At 45.9% G+C, this 27,956-nt stretch overlaps 2 protein-coding genes across 3 annotated transcripts in view; one reads left to right on the top strand and one right to left on the bottom strand.

Annotated features, from left to right (window-relative positions):
- Positions 1-18,591, bottom strand: part of LOC126524310 (large ribosomal subunit protein eL22-like) — a 27,787-nt gene extending 9,196 nt beyond the window's left edge. Inside the window, exons 1-3 of one of the 2 annotated variants that reach the window (XM_055067243.2) lie at positions 18,485-18,591; positions 18,122-18,253; positions 2,835-2,956 (exon numbers count right to left, since the gene is read on the bottom strand). In XM_055067243.2, coding sequence (XP_054923218.1) covers positions 2,835-2,956; positions 18,122-18,253; positions 18,485-18,493 — 263 coding nt within the window. In that variant the 5' untranslated portion in view covers positions 18,494-18,591. The other variant, XM_050172647.3, reaches the window with a different exon arrangement.
- A 179-nt stretch (positions 18,592-18,770) lies between these two features.
- AP-2mu (adaptor protein complex 2, mu subunit) overlaps positions 18,771-27,956 on the top strand; it is a 67,648-nt gene continuing 58,462 nt past the window's right edge. Inside the window, exons 1-4 of the mRNA XM_050172646.3 lie at positions 18,771-18,887; positions 22,027-22,110; positions 23,607-23,988; positions 26,321-26,568. Coding sequence (XP_050028603.1) covers positions 22,037-22,110; positions 23,607-23,988; positions 26,321-26,568 — 704 coding nt within the window. The 5' untranslated portion in view covers positions 18,771-18,887; positions 22,027-22,036. The remainder of the gene's footprint in view (positions 18,888-22,026; positions 22,111-23,606; positions 23,989-26,320; positions 26,569-27,956) is intronic.

The raw sequence follows: 27,956 nt of genomic DNA on the forward strand, positions 1-27,956 counted from the left end.
CCCTTTTCTTGAAGGCGACGGTGAATTGACGTCGGCTTCCGCTCCCGCTCATTTTGAAACAAAATGAAAGTGCAGCCTTTAATTAATATAACTTTGCGACAATGGAAACGCAAAATGCCGGTGCCACAGCGTCGCCACGCCGCCATGCTGCTGATGGCGATGGCGGCTGTTTACTTTATCCGCCCATTGTTGCAAGACTTCCGTAGTTTTTCCGCCAATGTCCGGTATATAAGTCGAGGGTCGACTTTTCGCGATGGGTTTTTGAAAAAAAGTTCGACCTATATTCCGGTTTTTACGGTAGTAATTTGAGTATAAAGACTATCTAGAATGTTCAGGGAGTGCAATAAGGTATTAATCAATGTTCTAGGCTAATCTGAGCAAAAGTTAGAGCTCACCAAAGTTGTGAGAAAAAAATGCCATCTTGACATGTCAAGAATGTGACCCATTTCAAAAAATTTTTGAGAAGAGTACTGCTTTGAAAAGGTGCATATTGCTTACTGCATACATTTCTCTTTCTGGCAAAAAAGAATTATGCCGATAGCTGAAATAGGACAGAAGCTATTTTACCTCCAAATTGGAAGTCTGTCAGAATTGTTTTGAGAAATCAAGGAAAAACATTCTGCAACATCTTTATTGAGAACATACCAATAAAATCTCAAGGAAATTCACCAGGGGCATAATCTGGATGCATCCTATCTTTATGCCGCTTTTGGGCCAGCTTCCTTGCGCTCAAAGAGGCTTCTTGCTGGAGTTGGAACTTCGATGGCCGTCTTTCTCCTTTGCTCGCTGAGATGCAGTGCCAGGAATATTCATGTGTAGCTGCTGTAGAATTGCAGTGGACGCAAGGCAGTGTCCCAGTGTTGAAGCGTAGGACAGCTTCCGCAACAGCAGCTTGCACGGCAAAGAGATGCATGCTGTTCCTTTGAGACACTCCAAATCACTGAGTGAAGGCTCTCATTCGAATTCTGTGTCTTGCCTCACTGGTATCTTTGGAGCAGGGTTTCTTCAGATAGCCGCGTATATACAGGCAGCATTGCTTCTGCCGCATGTTCTGGCAAGTTGTAGTTGTGCCTAGGTTCAGGCTCTCCCTTTGCTCTCGCAGCATTGTGACGACAGAACATTGTCAGAACATTGCTGAGAGCCCGTACTCCCTGGCGGGGTCCTTGAAAGCATCACCACTTTCTAGCCGCACCCAGGACACAGCACGAGTCCAAGGAATTCTCGTACGACGGATAAATCCACGATTGCAAATTCAGTTCCGCTGTCGTTGACGTCCTCTCTCCTGTCGACACCCAGTAGCTTCAACTTTCGTTCCATTGCAGACTGCGACGCCAGGCACGTTTTCCGGCGCTCGCTACTTTCTTCAATCGGGAAGGAAACGGTGCCTGCACGATCTGTGCCAACACGCGTGGCGTGGGCGGACGAAGTGTTGACGCTAGACGTGCCGGTTTGCAGCTCGGCACTCGATCCGGTAGAATGTCTAGGCAGAACAGCAACCGGCAACTCCGCGAGTACACAGCCGCTTGACGCGTAGTAATCTTGAGACTACGATCTTTTCCAGCCATCCGGGCAGCGAAATCAGCACCTTATCAAACGTCGTCGCAAAGCAAGCGGCTGAACAAACGTAGACAGTGGCGCGATGAAACCAGAGATAAACAAACGTAGCGAAACGCGAGAGCGGTCGAGCGCACGCCAAAGAGCGCCGAACCAATAGGAGCGAGGCGCGCGGGGGGTGTGCGCGCTTTGGCCAATCAGCGGCACGGACGCATCCTTCAGACATGGCGCGATGGCGTCGGTTTCCCTTCACCGACGCCATTTTGAACTGGCGCAAAATGCGCACAAAGAAAACAGCTTCAAAACAAGCGCAAGATGGCGGCCATCGGCCCCCGCGTTCGCAAATGACGACGGCGCGAAGTTTGAACATTTTTTGTCCAAATTTTGCTGATTTCGCGTTCATCCTGGCCCCTTTAAGCGCGATTTTTATTATTTTCCCATTAAATTTAGCTTCTAGATTTTGCGGAGGGATTCTTGCATGTATAAACGTAGCGAAAATGCACTTTTCCGAAAATCGACTTTTTGTTTTTGCCATTTCAAGACCCGCGTCCCCCCTTAAGTAGGCGTCGCCACCCGTATTTCGTTCTTGCGCTTTTTCTGGCTTACCAAACGTCGTATCGTTGTAAGAGTGGTGTTTTTGGTGTTGTAGAATGGTAATTTACTATTGCAGAAGAAATAATTTTTCACTATTTTTCACTTTAGTGTCAGTTTAACATACCATCAACTGTAGAAATGGATGAAAGAGAAGCCCAATATGCTCTCATGCAAGTGCTGCCATCATGCAAAGATAGTGCGTCGTATGGTACCTTGCCAAGGACATGCATGCTTAGGAAAAGGGGGGTGCGAACCATGCACCCATGACTTCAGAAAAATTTCCCCATTGTACTGCACCAGATTCACAGATGCAGCCCCTATACAAGACTAAACTAGCCTCCTATCTTGTACTTGGCAGGCAAAATAGAGTTAAAAAATGTGACTTGTATGTACGTATTTCTATGGCAGCTTTTCAAGTACACATAAAGGCATACAAATACCAGGACAGAGAGAAGGAGTAACTCCTAGCTATCAGTACTTGTCCCATATTATATACTGTGAAATGTCAACCAGCCGGCTCATTAACTTAAAGACAATGGCCCTGTGATGGTTTTTCCTTCAGCTGCTGACAGCATCCACAGCTGCTCTAGCGTTTGGGAACAAATGCTTCATTGAGGCAGGTAGAACAGTGTCAGGAATGCCTCCCTGTGATGATTGGCCCAGGATTTGTCCATAAGCAGGCTCACCTTTTGGAGAAAGGAACCTCAGCTGTAACAGTGACCTTGCTCTTGTCCTTGTCCACTGTGATGACTCCAGAGAGATTGTTGGTCTTGCCATTGTACTTGATGCGCTCACGCAGGTAGCTGTCCTGCAGAAGAAATGATGGCGACAAGTTGTCAGACCACAAATTAGGACATATGGGACAATGCTCCGTTTCCATTTTTACTTTTGCAGATCACCGTGCGAGCTACCATAAGTGGTGAAACAGCCATTTGACCTTTCACCGCAGCAATAACCATTTTTGCCGCAGTGTCTCAATATCACCTGAAATAGTAAACGAACATAGCAGAGCTGGTTCTACGTGCAATAAAGCAGCATTTGGGATAAAAATTAACAGGCTAGTTTTATTTAATGTTTAACATTTCCCTTTGTGCACATCGCAGTATAAAGCCACTTGTACTATTTTGACTTGCAACTGGCACTTGTACATTTGCCGTGCTTGAAGCAAGAGAGAGAGAGAAAAAAATAAAGATCACATAACGAGGACATGCAAGGAAAACCACACCGTATACAGTCAACGACTGAATTTTCAGACGCCCAAATTTTCGGACATGCCTGATATTTCGGACGTCTTCGCGGCACCGCCACGAGCCCCATAGAATCAATGTACAGTCAACGACCGATTTTTCGGACCCTCTAGGGAACATAAAAACGTCCGAAAATTCAGGCAGTCCACAAAAATGAATGCATGCAAAAAACGCACCCTTTTTATTTTTTTCTCAGATCTAGAGGTAAAGGGCGAAGTAACAGGCTTCCGAAACCCTGCCACAGCATCAGTGAAGTGCCTATAAGAAGAGGCGTTCAAAAACTGTATGCAGCCGACTGCCGGTTTATTATGTACATGTGCATCGTCGGGCAGGCGGTGTTATTGCTGCAGTGGCTTGAAGAACTTGTTCATTGTTGTTTTGACGGCGTTCCGGTTGCATGCGATCATATTCGCCTCGATCTGAGCAAGGGTCATGTCAGCACTGTACACTGATGAAAGAGTCAACAGTGCTCGCGTCAACTCGGCGCCTGTAGGTGGCGCAGGCATTGGCTCATTTTCAACATCGGAGTCTTCTGAATCCCCCACAACCCGACGGACTATTTCCTCGTCAGTCAGTTCTGCGCGGAAGTCAAGCTCGTCAGCGTCAACAAACTGTTCAAAAGTCATTTCCGTGGGTATGGAAACCCCAGCAGAGCGGAGGTCGTTGATCACGTCGTCCGACGGTACTGCTTTCCGCGCTTCGATGCCATCGGCGAGGACGACGAAGACGGAGTGGGTGCCAATCGAAGGCAAGCGAAATCTTCAAGTTGCGAACAGTGGAGTTCGCTCACGAGCGTCGAAGCACCTAGGCCTAGCGTCGCAGAGCACACTTGACACAACAGACAACCACACACCACCCTAGCCAAAATGTGGCCTGCGCAAACAAACAAACAAAATGGCGCCGCTGCGGAAACTCCGCCGGAGGCGGAAGTGCGGCGATGAACATAGCCAGTGTGGCCAGACCAAATTGGTGTGTGACGACTAGATTCGGCTAGTTGTGCTTCAAAGTGGTGATATGTTTCGGCTGCAAGTGGATTTCCTTCTCAAGGGCGCTGTGCGAGGAGCCAAAAATTCCTTCCGTCCGTCAAAAAGTCCGGAAAATTGGACGGCGGGGGGTTCGAGCGTCCGAAACTTCAGATGTCCTTATACATTGATTCTATGGGGCTCGTGGCGGTGCCGCGAAGACGTCCGAAATATCAGGCATGTCCGAAAATTCAGTCGTTGATGCTACTGGCCCATGCCATCTCAGAGCAGCTTTTGGAACAGCCAAAATCACATCTTGGAGCAGGTTAATGAAAGCGATTGCAAACTATGTATATGCATACCTGCCAACCTGGCGAGATAAAAAATCAGAAGACCTTTTTTTCGCGCCAACATAGGGGGGGGGGGGGGTCGCATCACTGTTTCAACTTCTGGCGGCCTTAGCAACTCGGTGAAACATGTTTTCCATCAGTGTTTTTCATTTTTCCAACCATAGACCACTGCATGTCCCACCTTTCTTCATTAAGAATGTCCTCTGGAAGACTGTACGCCTGTAGTGTGGCAAGCTCAGCTTCGAGAGCATCTAAAGCGTCTTCAGTAGATTCATTGGCATCTCGGGGCAGCAGTTGATGGAAACTCTGAATAAAGAAATGACTTGAGAGCGATGCCTGTGAAATAAATTTCACGTTGGCCACCTCCGCATTCTTCAGAGTTGCGTTTCACAGTTGCATCTACATCCATAGCGCTTCGCCTCGTCGCATTTTGGAAATATTTTCAGTAGAAGAGGCCCAACGTAGTCGCTGACACTAAGGGGTAGGTTGTGTTCGGCGAGGAATCCCATAAACAGGCACTCCACACATATGACACTGTCGTCGCACTTGTTCCGGAGAAAGTTCACTATGTTGCCTTGCTGCTCAGCGGTGCGAACATAGCTTTGATGCGTCGCAGTGGAAACGTGCAGTTTCAAGTAGCCGTTGACACCGTGAGACACGCTAACGTCGCATCCAAATGTTCTACAATATGCAAAACGTTCTTTTCTTGATGTCAAAAAGCACGGAAATTCAGAAGTTCGCAATAACTTCTGCTAATACCTTTTCTTCGGCTTTGATAGCGCCATGGCATCAAGCACACGAGAATTCTAACTTTACACGGTGCACCGCACACACGGCCTAGCCAACACTAATCATACACAAAAGCAGCAGCAACAAGATGCACCATGGAGGAAGGCATGCATGAAATGGAAGAACTCCATTGGCTCTGGCTTTGGTCGGCTTACTAGGCGATGTAGTCGGCTGCTTAGTCGATACCGATGGTGCTAGTGCTGCTGTTGTTGGTGATGCTGACAATTACGATGCGGCTGTAGATTCCGCGATGCCGGTTTCGCAAAAACCATTATTGCACGAACAGAGACCACTTTCCGGGAGATATAAGATAGTGATTGCACAATCAGAAAGTTCAGTGAAAAATCGGGAGTCTCCCAGGCGAATCGGGAGGGTTGGCAGGTATGTATATGGAGCTTTCACTGTGGGCAAGCTACATGAAAACAAAGAGTGGTCGCAAGTCCATAACCTCAATTGAAATGGTACGCATAATTGGGCAATACAAAAACATAAACTTTTAGCAGTAAAATTAACTTAGCTGCTTTTTCCAGGACCAGAGGTATGAAAAATTTACCTTATTTTGCCCCGTGCTGTGCTTCACCGACATACCTATGCCATCTACCATACATGCCAACCTGAAGATTTGGAAATTCGTTACACTTGCTGTGGGGGGAAGCACTTCTTTTAAAAGGGGATTTACCTTTTGCAACAAGCTTACTTTTTAAAACCGCAAGTGAAATCTGTGTCTTGGAGAGTAAAGAGCATGAACTCCACTGGAGCACAATTTATTTTTGCAATGATTTTGCTGTTGCCAACTTAGCCTGCTTCAGAAACTTCTGTGTAGGTTTGCTCAAAGCAAGCATACTCTGGTGTTCCTTGACCATCAGCAGACTTTCGAGTGTTTTCTCACACACAGATGAGCGAAACTATGTTCGAGTTTTGTCCACAGTGCTGAATATTCTCTCACATTCAGCATTGCTGCGGGGAATGGAGAGAATACCCAGCATAAAACATTGAAATTTTGTGGAACCTGAACGATCCGTCGACACTTCGCACACTTCCTAACTGCAACCACAGCACGTCGCACCTTGGCTCATTCAATATGTTGGCTGGAATCCGATATGCTTGCAAGTTGGCAAACTCAATTTCAAGTGCGTCTATTGCTTCTTTCGATTCGCCACTCTGCTGGGGTAGCATAGCAAGGAACGACACAATAAAATGACATACGCTGTTGAATGAAACAGTTTCCAGAGCTTGTACTTTAGCAACTTCAGCCATCTTGAGATTGAAGCCATCTAGCGGGAATTTGTGGCGAATGTAATCGCATGCTGCCATTAAGTACCGACGTACAGCACAGAACTGCTCTCTCTTAATGCAGCTCAGTGTCTCAACCACAGAGTAGGCAGTGCTGCCAATGACTATGTCTTCACCTTTCTGGTTCTCTGCAGCTCCATAGTCAATTTCCAGCAATGAATGACATGCCTTGACAACACCTGGGCGCACAAATCTAGTCAGGAGATCCTCGTAAAGGCGGTTCAGGAGGCCCCTCAGTACATGAATCTGAGGAGCCTGTGCCTGAAGAAGGTAGTTTGCCTTGTCAAAAAGCGGTATAAAATTTTGGACACAAGTGCTCCTCACGGTTCCCATGGCTGGCTTCCCCAGAATCCTTGGTACAGTCAAACCTCGTTAAATCGTAGTTGGCTGGAGCTCGGAAAAAGTGCATACTAAACAGTAGTACTGCTTAACCGAAATTGCATGAGATTGCCCATTTACCTGTCGAAAACGGAACTCTGAGAGAGTGCGATGAAAGGGGAAAGAACATGCAGTATCTATTCACTTCGCGCGACGACAGCGGCCTCATACTTACTGAAGCTGTGTACCAGCTTTTCAGCCAGCCCCCCCTTCTCAGCAAACACTCGCATGGCAGATTCCTTGTTGGCGTTACGTATTCTCCGTGCACGCGCGCAGTAGTGCTGCACAAGTCCTGGGGCGCCTTTTTCATTGCCGGGTGCCGGAGTTTGGAATACTTTCAATTTGGTATAGAGTTACGTTATCGCGCCTCGTCGAGACGATAGCACTCATGAGGCTGACGTAATGAACAGCTTCTGCCACCGTCGGGCCTGAATCGCCCGTGCTGTCACTTTCCGTGTCGTCCTCATCACTGTCGCTAGTCGACACTTTGGCAACAACGCCGAAAAGTCGAACCTAGTAGCCGACATCTTTTCGCGGTCGCAGCAGCGCTGCCGAGCAACTTCGCATTCCAAATGCCACACACCGTAGTCAACAGCAGATCCCTGTCGCGTGCCAGTGCCGACTTTGTGTCACATTCGATAGCACGGACGATGCCTAATTTTTCTTCTATGCTGAGCACCCGGCGTCCTTTTTATCCGAGCTTCGGCATCATGCGAGCCCTCGCTTGCACAACGCCACAACATTCTCTGGCAAGGCATCGAAATGGTGTTGACGTGGCTTCACGCGCAAACGCACAGGGCGCTTGGAGGTCGTTCTTCCAATCTCTGAGGCTTGTTCTGCCGGGCCGCCCGATGGAGATGACGCATGCAGTGTTTGCACTATGAAAAGTGGAAACATTACGTTTTAAATGATGCATACGCAATAAGCAGGTACGGTTTATGCAGATACAAAACACATTATGTTCAATGGCTGCTGAGTCGGGGACCGGACTTTACTACTTCTAAACGAAACTACTGTTTAAGCGGGTACGGTTTAACGAGGTTATACTGTATGAAGTTTCAATTTTTTTTTGCTTGAGGTCGAGAATGAGCTCCTTTCCTCTTCAGCACGAGTTCAACGCCGTCGGTGCTTTTTTCCCAAAGCCTGCAGCACTGTTGGAAAGATGTGCAGCAGACTTTGGGGTCAGTGCAGGGTGAGGAAGTTTACGGAATTTGGCATTACTGCAAAAAACAAGCTCAGCTTTGTTTCAGATAAATAAATTAAAAAAAAAAGCCGAGTAGTGGTTTCCACTGGTCAAGCAGCCTCTTTTCCAATGACAGCCAATGTGTCAGCAAATGCATCGGCATCATGCATTTTTTGGAATTCTTTATGTCGATATTTCCGTTTCGAGCTTTTCTCTAGGTAAAAAAAAAAAAAAAAAAGTCAACCAAAGCCTCATCAAACTTTACAGGAAGACATGCTCCTTTTAGGGCAGCCAAGTTGATGAGATGGCACGGGCAACCAACCCCTATCAAACCTGGTTGAGCCTCTCTCAATACAGTAGAAACACTGTTTTTCTTGCTGAACATGACACTGGCATTGTCCGAACACATAGCGAAAAGGTTTCCAACAGGCAAATTCCGAGACTTCATCTCGTCCGTAACCAGATTTGCAATCTTGTGACTCATTGCTTCCTCTTGGATTGTCCTGAGGCTTTCAACTCTACTAATTTCTTTAACGTTAGATATGAATTTGTGACCCCCCCCAGTAGACGACAGAAGTCATTACAACTTTGCAGCTGTTGATGATGATACCAAGCATTTGTGATACCACCTTTTGTGGCAGCACAAGGCACAAGACTTGAAAAATTATAGACCGATCAACTTACTGTCCGTTGCCTACAAAGTATTTACTAAGGAAATTGCAAATAGAATCAGGAACACCTTAGACTTCCGTCAACCAAAGGACCAGGCAGGATTCCGTAAAGGCTACTCAACAATAGACCATATTCAGACTATCAATCAGGTGATAGAAAAATGTGCGGAATATAACCAACCTTTATATACAGCTTTCATTGATTACGAGAAAGCGTTTGATTCAGTCGAAACCTCAGCAGTCATGGAGGCATTGCGGAATCAGGGTGAAGACGAGCCCTATGTAAAAATACTGAAAGATATCTATAGCGGCTCCACAGCCACCAAAGTCCTCCATAAAGAAAGGCATCAGGCAGGGAGATACGATCTCTCCAATGCTATTCACAGTGTGTTTACAGGAGGTATTCAGAAACCTGGATTGGGAAGAATTGAGGATAAAAGTTAATGGAGAATACCTTAGTAACTTGCGATTCGCTGATGATATTGCCTTGCTTAGTAACTCAGGGGACCAACTGCAATGCATGCTCACTGACCTGGAGAGGTAGAGCAGAAGGGTGGGACTAAAAATTAATCTGCAGAAAACTAAAGTAATGTTTAACAGTCTCGGAAGAGAACAGCAGTTTACGATAGGCAGCGAGGCATTGGAAGTGGTAAGGGAATACATCTACTTAGGACAGGTAGTGACTGCGGATCCGGATCATGAGACTGAAATAATCAGAAGAATAAGAATGGGCTGGGGTGCGTTTGTCAGGCATTCTCAGATCATGAACAGCAGGTTGCCATTATCCCCCAAGAGAAAAGTTTATAACAGCTGTGTTTTACCAGTACTCACGTACGGGGCAGAAACCTGGAGGCTTACGAAAAGGGTTCTACTTAAATTGAGGACGACACAACGAGCTATGGAAAGAAGAATGATGGATGTAACGTTAAGGGATAAGAAAAGAGCAGATTGGGTGAGGGAACAAACGCGAGTTAATGACATCTTAGTTGAAATCAAGAAAAAGAAATGGGCATGGGCAGGTCACATAATGAGGAGGGAAGATAACCGATGGTCATTAAGAGTTACAGAATGTCCAAGGGAAGGGAAGCGTAGCAGAGGGCGGCAGAAAGTTAGGTGGGCGGATGAGATTAAGAAGTTTGCAGGGACAACATGCCCACAATTAGTACATGACCGGGGTAGTTGGAGAAGTATGGGAGAGGCCCTTACCCTGCAGTGGGCGTAACCAGGCTGATGATGATGATGATGAAGGTACCAGGATGTAGTTTTACATTTTATTTTTTTTTTGCTAATAAAATGTTTTTAATAAACAAGATTCATAAAATCGTTAGACTGCTCGAAATTCGTATATTTTACGGTAAATTTGGAAGAGTTGCAGGTAGGTGGGCTTTGCGGCTGTGCCACCACACAGTCCGCTAACCAGTTCATCCTGATCGTGCAGATTTTTGCCTGTATCATCCTCGACCTGCTCGTGTCTGCGTTTTTGGCAGCCTCGTCTGCCACTTCGGGAAACTTCGTGCCTGCTGCCAACAGAGGCGAACCTCACGTTTACCTCCTCCCAGTCGCCCATGCTTCAGGACATTTGGCAGCACCTTCAGCCCCACTGTCGATCATCGAAACTGATCCAGCTGCTGTATCGCCGTCGACAACATGCTATGCGCAACCTATAAAGCTGCAACCACCGTCCACCGCGCACTGTGGGCTTCGCGGCTGTGCCACCACAGACTGCTAACCAGTTCATCCTGATCATGCAGGTTAGTAGTCGGTATCAAGCTCCTTCTAAAAAATCAAGTGATTACTTTTTGGTGCAGCTGCCAAGCTCACAGTGCTGCATTTTACTTATTTCTGAATGTATTGATGTTATACGTGCCTTGCTACTGCTATCGGGGGACGTAGAGACAAACCCCGGTACTGAAAAAGCCGTCCTCGATGAACCAAAAAAATTGTCTACTGGCCAGGCCACACTAATATCCGAGATGCAGAGCCTCAAAACCCAGCTAACGAGCACAAACCACACTATTGCTAATCAAAGCACCCGCCTCACAGACTTAGAAAATCTTTGCAAAAATCTTTTAGCTCTCCGAACAGAAGTTGACGCCATTAGCACTAAGACCGGTCAACTAACCCATCGTATGTGTGATCTTGAAGAGCGCCTTGACGACCTTGAGAACTGTTCTCGGCGCAACAATTTAATATTCTACGGTTTTCCTGACACTAAACCGAAGGAAACATACATTCAATCGGAACAAATAATCATAAGCCATTGTCTTGAACGCTTTGGTCTTATAGTTGAGTCCAAAGATATAGAACGAGCGCATCGACTAGGGCGTTACACCACTAACCGCAAACGACCCATCATAGCGAACCTTTCATCCTTCAAACCTAAAGAATCTATCCTCTCGAACGGTCAAAAACTAAAAGGCACAAATTTCAGCATTGGCGAAGATTTCACGCGTCCAGTTCGAACTGCCCGAAAACAGCTCATTACCTTTGCTGCATTACCTTTGCACTACCTTTGCTACGTTTCAAAACATTGCATATTGTAGCCCAGCGATATATCTTTGACAGGGCAGCAGGAATTGTCAGAGCCGTATCGTAGGGATCATGTCACCATCAGCAACCACGCCATCAGCACCGTAATTGCACAAGAGCGAATCTTTCATTTTCTGTACTTTATACTAAATACGTAGCTTTCTTCCCAAACGCTTGCTCCTGTCTAATCTAGTACAATCAACCGGCAGTAGTATACTGATACTAACAGAAACATGGCTCACTGACGACATTTCAGATACGGAGGCACTGGCTGACCTGCCGAACTTTAAAATTTTTCGCCACGACCGCAAAAATGCACGTGGCGGGGGTGTACTCATCGCCACTGACAAAGAACTATCATGCTCTCTAATTAGTACATCTTCGCAACTGGAATCACTATGGGTAACGTGCCGTGCCCCTCCTGAAGCAATAATACTCGGCGTATGCTACAGGCCCCCTCGAACTGATCCAGATTTCGCCGTCGAACTTAATGATACTAAAAACACCCAAATGCACACATCCTCCTTTATGGAGACTTCAACTTCCCTAGCATTAATTGGCTCAATCAGGCTTCACAAACTTCAGGAAATACTGAATCAAACGAATTTACCAATGTTTGTCTCAACTTTGACCTCATCCAACAAGTAACAGAACCGACGCGCGACACTTGTGAATCATCAAACATTCTAGATGTTGTTCTAACGAATAGCCCCGAAAGCTTATAATCAATCGTATATTTACGGGAAATCAGCAATCACAAAGTCATTCGTACCACTTTTAATTTCGTCCCCAAAACACGTCCCGTCTTCCGCAAGACAATTCACTTGCACAGTAAGGCTAACTATGAAGCAATTAATAATGAATTACGAGATTTTATGCCTGTTTTCCAATCCAATCTCGGTTCCTGCTTCTCTCAATGACAACTGGCTAGTGCTTAAAGGGCCCCTGAAACGGTTCGGACAAATTTTGTAGACGCGTAGGGTACAGCTTAAGTAGGACATTCGCACCACAATTTAAGTGAAGCGTTACGTATTAATGGAGCTACAAGTGATTAGAAGTTACCCTCCTCCCTAGCCATGCTTTTCCTCCTCAACTCGTTCGCCGAGCGAGCGAGACTAAGCTCCGCCTTCACTGGTTCGGCGTCACGATGCGACGTCACATCGTCCACTTCCGGTTGTTTTGGAGCCCGCCCCCGCCCGTGCGAGACCTCTCCGCTAGCCGCTTGGCCGTCGACCCCAAGCGGAGCTATCGAAGCAGCGTGCGTTGCGAGCAATCTGTCGTAGCACCGAACGTGTCTGGTATTCCGGTAACCACAGGCAAGCTGATCATTTCGGCAAATGACTGGAGGCATAAACTCAAACTGATGAAGGAACTTCAGCGTAGACGTACGTGAGCGGCCTGATCGGTCTGCACGGTCCAGACACTTGTTGGCGCAGCGCTTAACCAGCCAAACAAAGCGCTAATATTACTCTAACCAAGTGTAAAACATTTTAAACGTTTATAAAAACATCGTGTTGATGATTACACTCCTGCGAAAAATACACACCAGCAGCAAAGAAGAATACACTTCGTTGCTGCTACTGTGTATGGTTGAGCTCTGTGCCACCAGGTGGCTGCACCGTGCAGACCATTCACATTTGCCCTTCTGCTCATCTCATGGCTCATCCCGTTACGGCACAGTCAAGCGGCCAGACCCTGTCCCCTTGCGCTTGCATTTGCCCTAATACCGGACTCGCGAAACGCTATTGCGTTAGTAATCTTCTGGTGTAAATTGACGGCCACAAACGCGAAAATCCTGGCGCCGATCGGATAGCGGCAGTCCGATGCGCAGCAGCCAGTTCGCTCGTACGCTGCCTTGCAGAGGGACAGATGTCACAGCTTGACATATTGCCAGTCGCTACTTTTGCAGTCCACAAGGCAACATAGTCGAATCATAGTGCTCGCGAAAAGACTGAGACCGACTCTGACCGCGGAGCTTTTGTCAAAATGAGGTACGTTGTAAACAAGCAGACGACCATTGCTGTTTGCCAGAAGTGCTTGGGTGTACTGAAAAATTGTTCTTGTGCATTATCTTTGTTACTTTCTTTGTATAAAAACAACTGAACTAACATTCCAACTATTACGAAGATCATTTGTTTACCATAAAGTTGGAAAAATTATCCATCACGTGCCCTGATCAGCCAATCGGATAGCTCGCCCCACTGACGTCATATGGGTGATTTCGGTCATATGGGTAGGGGCGGCTTAAAATTCCGCCGAGCAGTGCGCTGCGATTTGCAGCGATGTGCATTTTTAAACCTTATAATAAATTACACGCTTTACGTGGAGCACTTAGATGTGTCAATTAATGATCAGAAGGACCTACTCTAACGACTCAGTACATTTATAGAAAATCGTCAAAAGCGTTTCAGGGTCCCTTTAAGGACAAAATTACTGACCTGACTAATAAATTCATCCCCACGATGAGCTTTCGTGCCAATAAAAATATACCATGGTTGTGTAAAAACTTAAAAAGACTCGAAAATAAGAAAAAGCGCCTTTTTCGTACTGCGAAATGTGATGGAAGTCCAAGTGCATGGGTCAGGTACTATTCTGCGGAAGACACTTATTATACTGCAATTCGGAAAGCGAAAGAGACATTTTATCATAATGACTTACCTAAAATTCTAAAAACTAACCCTAGAAAATTTTGGGTAGTCAAACCCGCAACAAATGTATGACGTCACACTTACAAACGATAAAGACGAAACTATAAGCGAGGCTGTTTGTGCTGACACCTTTAACATTGCGTTTTCATCCATGTTCACCGAAAAAGCCGACTTGCCTCTTCCTACGCCACCTACTGCGACACTACCGATGATGGCCCCTGTTGAAAATTTTGTCGCTGCCATTTCATCACTCATTGACAAATTAAATCTTTCATCATCGGCTGGTGTCAACAATATTAACTCAAAACTTAAAGAATACTAAAGAAATTATTGCAGTGTATTTTTCGATGCTCTTCTCACTTTCACTCGAAACAGGAATTTTACCAGACGACTGGAAGGAGGGCAAGGTCATTCCAGTCCACAAATCAGGTAACTAACAATCTTCCCTAAATTACCGCCCCATTTCTCTAACAAGCGTCCCATGCAAAATCATGGAACACGTCATATACTTTCACATTATGCACTTCCTTGACACTAAAAATTTTTTTTCATCCTTCCCAGCACGGATTCCGTAAATCTTTATCTTGTGAAACCCAACTTGCTATATTTCTTCATGGTCTACATTCTAATCTCGACCTCAACCTTCAGACCGATGAAATCTTTCTCAACTTCGGAAAAGCATTTAATACAGTACCACACAAACGCCTTATATTAAAACTCTCCCAGCTGAATTTGCACACTAACCTTCTCGCATGGATCACAGCATTTCTCAAGAAACGCTCCCAGTTTGTTTCAATTAAATATAGCTGTACCAGCTCTCTCCCTGTAACATCCGGCGTCCCCCAAGGATCTGTACTCGCACCCCTCTTATTCCTCATATACATTAACGACCTGCCTGTACATGTATCCTATCCTCCCATATCCGTTTATTTGGCGATGACTGTCATGTATTGCACAATTACAAATATTTCTGATCAAACTGCACTCCAACATGACCTTAACCTTGTATAGCAGTGGTGTGATCTTTGGTTAATGAAGCTTAATCCCACTAAATGCAAGCTCGTTTCCTTTCATCGCAAGCTTAATCCCTTATTCTCATACCTAATCTCTCACTCCACTGTCGAACAAGTTCAATCATACCAATACCTAGGCGTCACCTTATCCTCTGACCTTTCATGGAACGCACACATCAGCAATATCATATCCGCGAACAGATCCCTCGGTTTCTTGAAGCGTCATTTGCGTCACGCACCATCAGACATAGAACTTCTTGCGTACAAATCACTCATCAGATCGAAACTATAATATGAAGCGCCCATCTGGAGCCCGCACCTGGTATACTTAAGTAACGAACAAAATCGCTTAATCACAGTACAAAATCTTGCCACTAGGTTCATCCATTCTTCATATTCATACGACATAAGCATATCATCCCTTAAAGGGACCCTGAAACGCTTTTGACGATTTTCTACAAACGTACTGAGTCGTTAGATTAGGTCCTTCTGATCATTAATTGACATATCTAAGTGCTCCGCGTAAAGCGTGTAATTTATTATAAGGTTTTAAAAATGCACATCGCTGCAGATCGCAGCGCACTGCTCGGCGGAATTTTAAGCCGCCCCTACCCATATGACCGAAATCACCCATATGACGTCAGTGGGGCGAGCTATCCGATTGGCTGATCAGGGCACGTGATGGATAATTTTTCCAACTTTATGGTAAACAAATGATCTTCGTAATAGTTGGAATGTTAGTTAATTTGTTTTTATACAAAGAAAGTAACAAAGATAATGCACAAGAACAATTTTTCAGTACACCCAAGCACTTCTGGCAAACAGCAATGGTCGTCTGCTTGTTTACAACGTACCTCATTTTGACAAAAGCTCCGCGGTCAGAGTCGGTCTCAGTCTTTTCGCGAGCACTATGATTCGACTTTGTTGCCTTGTGTACTGCAAAAGTGGCGACTGGCAATATGTCAAGCTGTGACATCGTGTCCCTCTGCAAGGCAGCGTACGAGCGAACTGGCTGCTGCGCATCGGACTGCCGCTATCCGATCGGCGCCAGGATTTGCGCGTTTGTGGCCGTCACTTTATACCGGAAGATTACTAACGCAATAGCGTTTCGAGAGTCCGGTATTAGGGCAAACGCAAGCGCAAAGGGACAGAGTCTGGCCGCTTGACTGTGCCGTAACGGGATGAGCCATGAGATGAGCAGAAGGGCAAATGTGAATGGTCTGCACGGTGCAGCCACCTGGTGGCACAGAGCTCAACCATACACAGTAGCAGCAACGAAGTGTATTCTTCTTTGCTGCTGGTGTGTATTTTTCGCAGGAGTGTAATCATCAACACATTGTTTTTATACATGTTGAAAATGTTTTACACTTGGTTAGAGCAATATTAGCGCTTTGTTTGGCTGGTTAAGCGCTGCGCCAACAAGTGTCTGGACCGTTCAGACCGATCAGGCCGCTCACGTACGTCTACACTACAGTTCCTTCATCAGCTTGAGTTTATGCCTGCAGTCATTTGCCGAAATGATCAGCTTGCCTGTGGTTACCGGAATACCAGACACGTTCGGCGCTACGACAGATTGCTCGCAACGCACGCTGCTTCGATAGCTCCGCTTGGGGTCGACGGCCAAGCTGCTAGCGGAGAGGTCTCGCGCGGGCGGGCTCCAAAACAACCGGAAGTGGACGATGTGACGTCGCATCGTGACGCCGAAACCATTGAAGGCGGAGCTTAGTCCCGCTCGCTCGGTGAACGAGTTGAGGAGGAAAAGCATGGCTAGGGAGGAGGGTAACTTCTAATCGCTTGTAGCTCCATTAATACGTGACGCTTCACTTAAATTGTGGTGCGAATGTCCTATTTAAGCTGTACCCTACGCGTCTACAATATTTGTCCGAACCGTTTCAGGGGCCCTTTAAACGTAAAACTGATCTTGCTAATCTTTCGGTGCGCCGCCGCATCGCCAGTCTTTGTTTCACAAATTATTTCACAGTTCCCTCAATCAAGCACCGTATATCATCCCACCGGCGTGCATATCTCCCCATACGTCTCATTCTTGCTCAATCGCACGTGCACGTGCTCGCACCACTACTTTTGCGGCCTCATTTTTTCTTCGCACAACAGTGGACTGGAATGGCCTTCCCCATGACATTGCAACCGTTACGTGTTCATCAACTTCTGCGGACAACTTAACTACATTTGTTTGTCATGAAGATCACTTTCTGTAACCTTTACTTGTAAACCCACCCCTGATGTAATACCCCCTAACCGGGGTCTTTAAGGTAATAAAGTGAAGTACGCATCTACAAGATACCGCAATGTTCGACACCAAGGGGCCGTGAAGGTAAATAAATTCTGCGGTCTTACAATGTGCCAACACCACAATATTGATTATAAGGCACGCCACAGTGAGGTCTGCGGATAAATTTTGACCACCTGGGACTATTTAACACACACCAAAGTACGGTAAACGGCCGTTTCCGCATTTTGCCATCAAAATGCGGGCTCTCTCGTCCAGAATTCTGTGTGAACTCTCTCTCGTTCTGAACTTGAGCTAGGAAACAAGATCGGAAGAGTAACTGGGAGTCCACAGCTGCCAGTACACGTGCACAAGGGCCGATACAGCTGCCAGGGGGCAGCGGTTTCCATCACCGTTTAAAAACCCAAATAACAGTCGGGAACCACTTGTATGTGTAAAGCACGCTCCGTTAGTGAATACTACGATCGAGCCTTGTGCCGCGGGGCAAAACGTAGTCTGGCTGCACTCAAAACAGCGACCACTCGCGCACAGGAGTTTACTCAGAAATCTCGCAGGGAAGGTTCACACGTCAACGTGGCGCTCCTGAGTTGTGAATAGTACTCTATCACAATCGCGTAGTTAAAGCTGCCTGCCAGTTGAATGTCTAATCGAGAGCAACTTACGAATTCTGCCACTTTCATGATGCCATCCTCGACAGGATGGGTGCAGTCAATGACGAACTTGGTCTGCACTTTCTTCTTCTTGCCCTTGGACTTGGCCTTCGCGGGCCGCTTGACGTTCTTGGCTGGCTGCGTCTGCAAGTGAACGGGATAGACGCATTAATCAGCCGGCAGTCACTTAGGACTAGCGGAGCGACAACGTGGTCCGCCGCGACCACACGCTCGACGAAATATCCAACCAATGACACGGCTATTTCGCATCGAACATCACACAAGAGACACAAAATCTTAGTCTTAAAAGAAGTGATGGCAAATACCACACAAATAGAGCACAAAAGCATTTCTTTTTCGAGAACCGTCACTTACTACGGCCATCTCGGTTGCTGTACACGTTGAGAAAGGCCAGCCATTGGTTAAGCGATAGGAGTGCCGCTCGCGATCATGTGCGCCTCCAAAACATTAATTTAGTAAACGTAAGAAATATACCGCACTTTGGTTATATGCAAATAATCTTTAGCATTAATTTTATATATTTAATAAAATTTTATTTGAAGAAACGTGTCTAAATGTAGGCAAAATTATTAAATGTTTGCAGCGCCACTGCGATAGCTCTCCTTTCCTAGCAGCGTGGTGAAGTGGCGAGCCTTTGGCGACGACTGCGGCCTCGGTAAATGTCGAGTCGGGGTTAGTGGGGTGAGTGCATCGCGGGTGTGCCATCGGACGAGGAATGCTGGCCGAAATCGCGAGTTCTGGGAAGCCGTTTTGACAGGCAAGTGGTACAAATTTCTCGCTGCTAGAGCGCGATACGTAGCCTTCGCAAGTTCGGTTCCGCGCACACGTCCGGAGCTTCCGGCTGATCGTGAGTAGGCGGTGCCTGATGCGAAAACCGCTGCTGCTGCTCTGCGGCACGTCAACTCCGAGGAAACCATGGCGGCGGTTCAATCGATGGCGGTGACCCATGGTTTCTAAGCTCGGGAGCCTCGCTCCGAATTCTCTGAGCTTGCGATTTACTCGCTGCGAGCGCGTACTCCAAACTCACGCGGTGACGCTAGCAGTCGACGAGTGACCAGCGTGCACGCTCACGGCCGGAGCGAAAGCAACCGGAGTGTTTGCGGTGGGTGGGGGGCGTCTCAGCGTTCCGCCACGAGAGTCGGTATCGCCTACCAGCATAGTGGCTCCAGGGCTCATCTGAAAAATTCTGCTATATTTTCTACCATGGTTCTCGCGTGACTAGACGAGCGAATACCCGCGAAATGAGGCGCTCACGGTGCGTCTCTACAGCCTGCATACGTGCTCTGCGTTCACCGCACTCCTGGCCGTACGGAACGTAGTGTTCACGCATTTGCGGTTGTTTGCTGTTCGGTGCACTGAAGGACTAGACCTTTGCAAAATGAAAACACTGGAGAAACGACTGAAAACTTGTTCAGTCTAACGCTTGCTCTTGTCTGCGAACTACTTTGTGGGTTTCAGTTAAGCCCGAGATTGCCGTCTCACGTGCACTTGCTACCCAGAGTGTTCAGCCTTTCTTGCAACCAGGCTTGTCGGGGGCTGCATCGCCGAGTAACCACGATAGTGGAGGCTATTACGCTAGATAAAAGGCTCGTAGTGTGAACGACGGCGTCTTTATTGACGAGCGGTGTATTACGCGCTCGGCGTTGCACGAAAAGTTGGTCTGTGGGTACGACTTGTTGCCGAGCTGGCCTTGGGAGCAATAGACTACATACTTTCGACACCGCCAATGTAAGCATTTCTGGACGATAGCTCTCTCTGGGGACCCACGTCTTTAAGTCACTACGGAGAGTCATTGCACCTTGTTCTGCAGAAATGCTACCTCAGAACTTAGAAGCACACTAATTTTATGTGTGCCTGGGATCCACATGCTAAAACATGTGCCCTGTGACTTTGAATTACATGTGGCTGGTATACTATCTCTCTGAAATGTTATCAGAGTGGCACTTCACTACCACTTGCCCCCCCCCAAGAAAAAAGCAGTTGCAACCACACACATTCTTGCATTGCTCTCCACATGGAGTCAACTTGTCTAACTTTGCAATAATCTAAAGGGACACTAAAGCAAAACAATAAATCTGTTCAAACTATTAAAGCATTGTTTGAGAACCCTGCAGGCAGTCATTTCAAAAGAAGTTTTTTTTATAAGTTTCTATAATGATAAAACAATATTTATTATAACAATTTCGCACTGAGACCCCGACACTGGTACGTCGGTATAACGTCGGGGATTCCAAAGTATGTTTTCACATTTGGGCTACGTTGACTGAGCAAAGGTTCCCGAAACTTGCCATGTTTAATATTTGGCTCCTTTAGAACACAATGTAGTCAGTCTGTACTGCTATATATTTAAGTAGGCCCTAGAAGATGCCATCAAAATCTGTGATGTCATAGCGACCAGGTGTGGGAACTTCAAGGAGGCATCGCCACAAGTCTTTCCTTCTTGCGCTTTTCCTGGATTACCAAGTCTCTTATTGTGGTAGGAGTGGTGTTGTTAGTGTTGTAGAAATGTAATTTACTGATGCAGAAGAAATCATTTTTCTCTTTAGTGTTCCTTCAAGGTAGCACTAACCTGTCTAAATGTACCTGCTTTTTGCTGTAAAATGTCTGCTGTGGTAATAAATGGTAATATGTTTTATTCACTTCAATTTGTACGTGTTCCAGCCTGCATAAGCGTTGCGCTTGTGTGCATAGCTGGGCAGCCAGGTTAAGCACATGAAACAACAGCAAGTAAATCATAGTAGAAAAAGAAGAGAAATAAAATTAACCAAATACGCAGCAATTGCTTGTGCGACTTAAGAACAAACAACCAACAGAACAAATGATGGCAAATTTTCCACCGTGCATACTTCTGTACAGGAAATGAAAACATTAAGAACATGGCAAACAGTAAATTACCTCAGTCTATATTATCGTTCAACCAAGGTTGAAGGAACTTCTTAAGGTATTTTAATCCGGTAATGCTCAGGAGAGTACGTATTTTATTGAAGTAATAAGGAACATAGGTGCGGGTTCTTTTACCATAAGTGGTGAAGATGTGGGGTATGACATACTTTTCAGAATGACGGAGAGGCCATACTTTGATGTTGCAAATTTTAAAGGAGCTGTGAAAGAAATGCTTGTATAATATGTCAAAGATTAATTGCTTGTATACAGGTAGCATGTCAAAATATTCCATACTGTCTCTGGCTGACTTATCGTGATAGTTGGTTCCATAGGTGAAATTGGTTGCAATTCTGGGCACTATGCAGTTTAGTGTGTAATTTGTATAAAGATGCGGTTCCATGAATTATTATTCCGTATGTTAATATGGACTCTCCCAATCCCTTATATACTATTTTTCTAACAGATGCATCACAAATAGATCGTAGAGCATACATATAAATAGTTGCATATATTTGCTACATAACATAAATGTAGGAGCACGAAATCCGGGAGAATGTGCATAGCACACAAGTGCTTCTAACATTTGCCCCTCACTTCCCTTTTGAAAAGTTCTTGCAGTAGAATGCTCTCTGGATGGCACTTTACAACTTCTAATGTGACCAAGATTTCTCACTGGGGCTAGTGAGGCATTCTTTAAGTGCAGTAATAGCAAACTTGGCTATTCTAAAATGAATTTACAAAATTATTTTGCACTACAAAACTTGCTGTCATTCTACATAAAAAAGTGAGTATAGATTCATCTAAGAAAAGCATATCAAGACTGAATTTTGCAATAAGTCTAGGAAATTTTTTGTCCATGTTGTAGCAAAATTCGCTCTGGAGGTTGGTAGCATTGTTTTTGATCGCAGATATAAAGCTAGCTGGGCGGCTGTTGTGTACATACGTCAGATAGCGTCGTGCTGCTTAGCACGAGGTTATGGGTTTTAATCCTGACTGACTTGTTTTTCTTCTAGGTGTTCCAAAATGATTGGGGGCCTGTTCATTTATAACCACAAGGGAGAGGTTCTCATCTCCCGTGTCTACAGAGATGACATAGGGTGAGTATTGTACTCTGCTGAACCAGTGTAGTAGTTGAGCGATGTTCCGAGTCACACAGCGAGGGACGAGTATGTCGGTGTGACATTGGAACTAGTTGCACTTAAATTTAAACATTGAGAAAGTTTGTTACTCTGGTGCACATGTAATAGGAATAAAATTTCACGTTTTTAGAGAGCAGTCGCACTAGCTGCAGCAGCCGCATTTGAATAGGGGCAAAATGCAAAAATCTTCATTTACGATGCTTTTGGGTGCACGGCAAAAAACCCAGGTGGTCAAACTTGCTTTCGGAGCCAACCACTATGGCGTCCCTCATAGTCCGCTTTGCCTTTGCAGCTTCTAAATGTTAAACCTCGCAGTTGAGAGAATAGTGAGTAACAATAAAATTTCACCCACTACTAGCCTCTGGCTATGCATCAAGAAGTTTGTATTTTCTGGTATGATCGCCGAAAAGCATATAAAAGATCCAAATTCTTAATTCATGAACTGTTGCCTGTGAATCGTGCCGACTTCCTTTTCATTCATTTCTTTCTTTATCACTACCGAGATTGACACGACCTTGGTGTAGATTGTTTAGTTGCTACCCCAGTGGCTTCATTTAATTTGCATTTTCAGGCTTGCCTGTGCTTGTACATCTTAAAGATAAAGAACAGTGTTAAACTACGAGATACTGTTGCTTCTATGTTATTTTATATATATTCTTGCAAGAAGTGTTCAGTTATACGGCCCTGACGCCTTCGGTGACGAGAAAATTCGTAGGGCCGCAACATTCATATGGGGACGCATTACCAGCCAAGCTGTATAGGCTGCATACATCGGCTGCGCGACTGGCACTCGAGGCACTTTGCGTGTATTCACAGGCTTCTTTCACACTCAGAAAAACTTATTTATGTAGCACGTATTGAGCAACAGAAAGCTGTATCGGGAGTATTTCATGTCGCTCTACAATTTTCTCAATGACACTTTTAATCTAATTATAATATTTGAGAAGTTGATTAATTAGGACTAATTATATAATTAGGTAGAATGAAATAATCTGAGTATCTCGAAGCGACAACATTACCTTGGTTCTGTCCAGCTACGTGGCATTCGCATATTTTTAAACTCTGGCTAAAGTTGGCTGGGACACCCTGTATAGTGTTTCTCTTACAGCGCCGAGTTTATGTGGTTCTATTTGGACCCAAGATATAGAACTTATTTTTGGTAGTTGGCAGAGTGCTTGAAGCCGGTATTACACGAGCCAGCCTGGTATTGCACTATCTTCGGGTTAGGCCCATGCATTCCTTTTCATGCTCTGTGATACGGACGTAAGGCAGCCAGGGTACCCCCCTGGGAATGCGTGCCCAGTATTGCACCATCTCCGGGATCACCGCACACATTCCTGTCGCCCATACGGGCCAGGGTACGGCCCCTGGGAATGGATGTGGGGCGTGCACGCAGGGGCCGGAGGTGAACAGCTTTGCTCTCGTAGCCCCCCTGACCAGCCCCCCTCGTGCAGGCGCAATGCGGTGGATGCGTTCCGGGTGAATGTGATCCACGCCCGGCAGCAGGTGCGCAGCCCTGTGACGAACATAGCGCGCACCTCCTTCTTCCACATGAAGCGGGCTAACATCTGGCTGGCTGCAGTGACGCGGCAGAACGTCAATGCGGCCATGGTGTTCGAGTTCCTGCTCAAGATGTGCGAGGTGATGCAGTCCTACTTCGGAAAGATCAGCGAGGAGAACGTCAAGAACAACTTTGTGCTCATCTACGAGCTGCTCGATGAGCTGCTAGACTTTGGCTACCCACAGAACACAGACACCGGCATCCTCAAGACTTTCATCACCCAACAGGGGGTCAAGTCGCAGACCAAGGAAGAGCAGAGTCAGATCACTTCACAGGTGGGCTGTCAACACACTTCTGAACCCCCCATCGCAATCAGAATAGCTTTTATTTTGACAATAGCATAGGTTTACAGAATACAATAGAACCTCATTGACACCATCCCATTTCGTATGATTTCCTGGTGGTGTTGTTCACGGTCTAGAACTCAAAATAATTACAATAGTTACTCTTCTTTCTTGCAGGTTAATACATTGCCGGAAAACAATCTTTCGGCACCAACATTCAGCATATTTGTCAAACAGACCGTCAGATACATTTCCCGGCTGCTAGATCCCATACGTACAAAGAAAGATGTGAAGCATACGTGGGCATCAGTAGGCACTTAGGAAGGCAGCTTCCCCACAGCACTCGCTCACCCGTGTCATGCGAAAATGTTGCCACACACTGTTTCCCGTTCTAGTACCATCAAATCTTGCGGGTCATCGTGCGTTGCCATTCACATCTATCGCTGCCAACCCCATTGCAGTCAGCATTTACTTAACGGCATGTGTGGCATGGGAAGCTTACTGCACACTTTTAATGTGCGACAACTCAAACTTGCCACCATTCCCTGCTGCAGGCAGCGCAAAGTGAATCGTGTCTCGCTCTGGTGGCATCGGATTCTGATTATGAGAAGAAAATTTACAGAATGGAAATGGGCTGGAGTGCATATGATAGGGATTGTAAAGTTATGAGTGGCAGATTACCGTTATCTTTGAAAAAAAATGTTGCATTCTACCGGTACCAACATATGGGGCAGGAACTCCAAAGTTAACAAAGAAGCTTGAAAAGTTAAGGACTGCGCAATGAGCGATGGAACGAAAAATGTTAGGCTTACATTCAGAGACAGGAAGACAGCAGCATGGGTTGTAAAGCAAAAGGGGGTAGCCAATATTCTATATTTGATACTAAGAGGACAAAATAGAGCTGGGCAGATAGATAATTGGTGGTCTGCTAGTTACATAATAGGTGCCAAGGGAAGGGAAACGCATTAGAGGATGGCAAAGAATTAGCTGTAGTAAAATGAGGAAATTTGCAGGCACAAGTTGAAATTGGCTAACGCAACAAGGGTAATTGGAGATCGCCGAGAGAGGCTTTGTCCTGCAGTGTATGTAAATATAGGCCAGTGATGACTGGCATGGGCTCATCTCTGTTCACAGGTTGTTTGGCAAATGTTCCAGATTCCCAATCCCAGAATCTGTGCATTCAACTGGTGACATCTTGTGGTATTGCCGGTAAATGTGACGCAAGATTTTACTTGCATCAAGTAAATTTATTCTTCTCCTAGGACTGATTATCTGTCTTCATCACTATTGCCTTTAATCTTGTGTATGTGATGAGTAATAACAGTTCTTTATTGATTGGCTCCAATTCGAACCTCTTGGCATTTTGCTCATTATCTTTCACTTCTTCATGCTTCTGTTATGTCTCCCAATGGAAACCTCAAGCCTTTTAGTCATTTCTGTATAATCTAAAAGGTTAATGGCTGGTCTCCATAGAAAATATTAGTCTTAAATGGCTATATTGCAGTCTTATTATCGCAGGTTTATATTTTCATAGATGGTGGTCATGTTCCAGTTCATTATTCTCCTCTCCAAAGGAAGCTGCAGGGGAGTAACTTTTTGTAGCAGCTTTTCTAGTTTTTGCACTCAATAAAAAGTGTGTTGCTACAATAAACATCTGTTTTCAATCCATTCTATACTTCATCATTCTTGAAGTAAATTTTCTGTTCCTATGAAAATTGAGTTAAAACTCTGAGGACATCTAAGCAGTTCTATTGGCTTGTGAATGCGAAAGCAATAATGTCCTCTTGAACACCACTGAATGGTCCTTCGAGTTGTGAACTTCTCGTGGGCAAGCGAGCACATTGAGGCACTTGGCACATTTTTATTTGGCCTTGCTGAGGTGAAAGTTTGCATGGACAAGGATGGCACAGGCTTCTGAGACCGAGGGTGACTTGGTGTTATGGTGATGCCCTCTCTCATGCAGTACTGTAGCAGCAGGTGTTCCCTTTGGCCTGCTCTGTCGAGGTTCGAGCCAGAAAGCGCGAGCAAGCGTCGCGAGCGTGCTTGTGATGTGACGTCGCAGCCAATGAGCTTTGCTTCTACAGATGTCGCCAGCTTTTTTGCTCAATGGGCCATTTTACACTTTTGCATTAAAGTTTTTTGTACTGGTGTATAAACAGGCTTTGAACAGAATGCGACATCCTTGCAGTCATGTTCTTGAAATGTGGTCGGCATTCCTCAGTGTCTGTTTGCATGTTTTGGTGCCCAGACGGCCTGGCATTGTTTGTTCAAATGCAGTGGGCATGCGTGTGCTGCAGTGACCACTGTTCTGGCCATTCTGCAGGTAACGGGCCAGATCGGCTGGAGGCGCGAAGGCATCAAATATCGCCGCAACGAGCTGTTTCTGGATGTCCTGGAGTACGTAAACCTTCTTATGTCTCCCCAAGGCCAGGTGCTAAGCGCACACGTGGCAGGGAAGGTCGTAATGAAGTCTTACCTCTCGGGCATGCCCGAGTGCAAATTTGGCATCAATGACAAGATCACCATGGAGAGCAAGGGCAAGGTGTCCACACTTGACGACCCAACCCGCAGGTACGACAAGAGGGAACGTGTGCACGGTAAACTGTGGGCACTCTCTCTCTGGCACATCACAGTGCACCTGCACATCTTATGCACCCTTGTGCTTTGAACGAGGCGTTCACCGATTGACCGAGTAGCACTTCACAGCACCGCTCAACAGTACACCAGGTGACTTATAGTAAATTGGGAAGGAGCAATTGACAGGCTGGTTGGGTGGCAATCACAGAAAGAACAGTTCTGTCTGAGAGGTGCAGGCAGCACATAGCACTGCACCAACTGTACACATATTCTTTTGCTTCCTTTTTTTTTTTTAGAGAGAAAACACAAAAGTACCAATAGTGTGTGTGTGTGTGCTGCTTGTATCATCCCATCTGTTGGGGGCACTGTGCTGTTAAAAAGTTCATCATAACAAGGTTTGGTGAACTACATATCAGGCAAATCAGCTCAACAAACTTTTTTCGTATGTGGTGCAATGGGCACCTGTGGGGAATCCTAGAATTCTGCTTCATTCACTTCGCTTTCAGTTGCACATGTACACGGACGTGGCAAATCCGACCACATCATTGTCTATTTTCTTCTGCTTGATAATCCCAAGTCAGCAGAAGGCAGTTCAAGGATGCTCATTGTTGCCATCCTCTGGGCTAGCCAGTAATATTGCTATTTTTCATATTCCTCAATGCACAACAGAAGTATCTGAATACGATTGTGGAATCAAGGTACTATATTGGTATAACTTCAGTGCAAATACAGTCGCTGACCGTTTATTCGGACTTCACAGAGATTGCGGAAATGTCCGAATAAACAGGTCTCTGAAAAAGCAGATTAAAAAAAAATATCCTTTATTTCCGCACTTTTTCGGGCTCGGCAGTAGGCTTGAAGAAGTTGTGAATGTGCCATTGCACACTGTTCTGTTTACGCGCAATCAGATAAGCCTGAACCTAAGAGAGGGTCGTACTGTCACTATAGGCGGCTGAAAGCACAGTCGCTGCTTGTACACGCTCCACAAGTGACAGCAGCGTAGCACATGGTGTCGTCTTTCGACTCGGAGTCATCTTCTGGCACTGCAGCAGAAACCTGACGAATGAGCTTACCGTCTAGCTCTGCACATGTCAGTACAGGAGTGTCAGCACCTGTGAATCTCAAATGAGACGGTGTCCGCAATCGCAATGCAAGCACTGCATAGGTCTCGGCAGAACATTTTCGGCGTCAGTAAGGAGCACATCGGAAGGCGACAAATCCTAGGCCTCCCTTCACCCGCTTGCTTGCATTCCCCTGCGCAATCTGTACTGTCGGCGCCATTAGACACTTGACGCGATGTTTCCGTACGCCGTATTGGATCACCGCAACCTCGACACAGCACACAAAGCAAACTTCACCACGCCATCATGCAGACACCAGTC

The sequence above is a fragment of the Dermacentor andersoni genome, chromosome 3, assembly GCF_023375885.2.
Source record: "Dermacentor andersoni chromosome 3, qqDerAnde1_hic_scaffold, whole genome shotgun sequence".
Lineage (NCBI taxonomy): Eukaryota > Metazoa > Arthropoda > Arachnida > Ixodida > Ixodidae > Dermacentor > Dermacentor andersoni.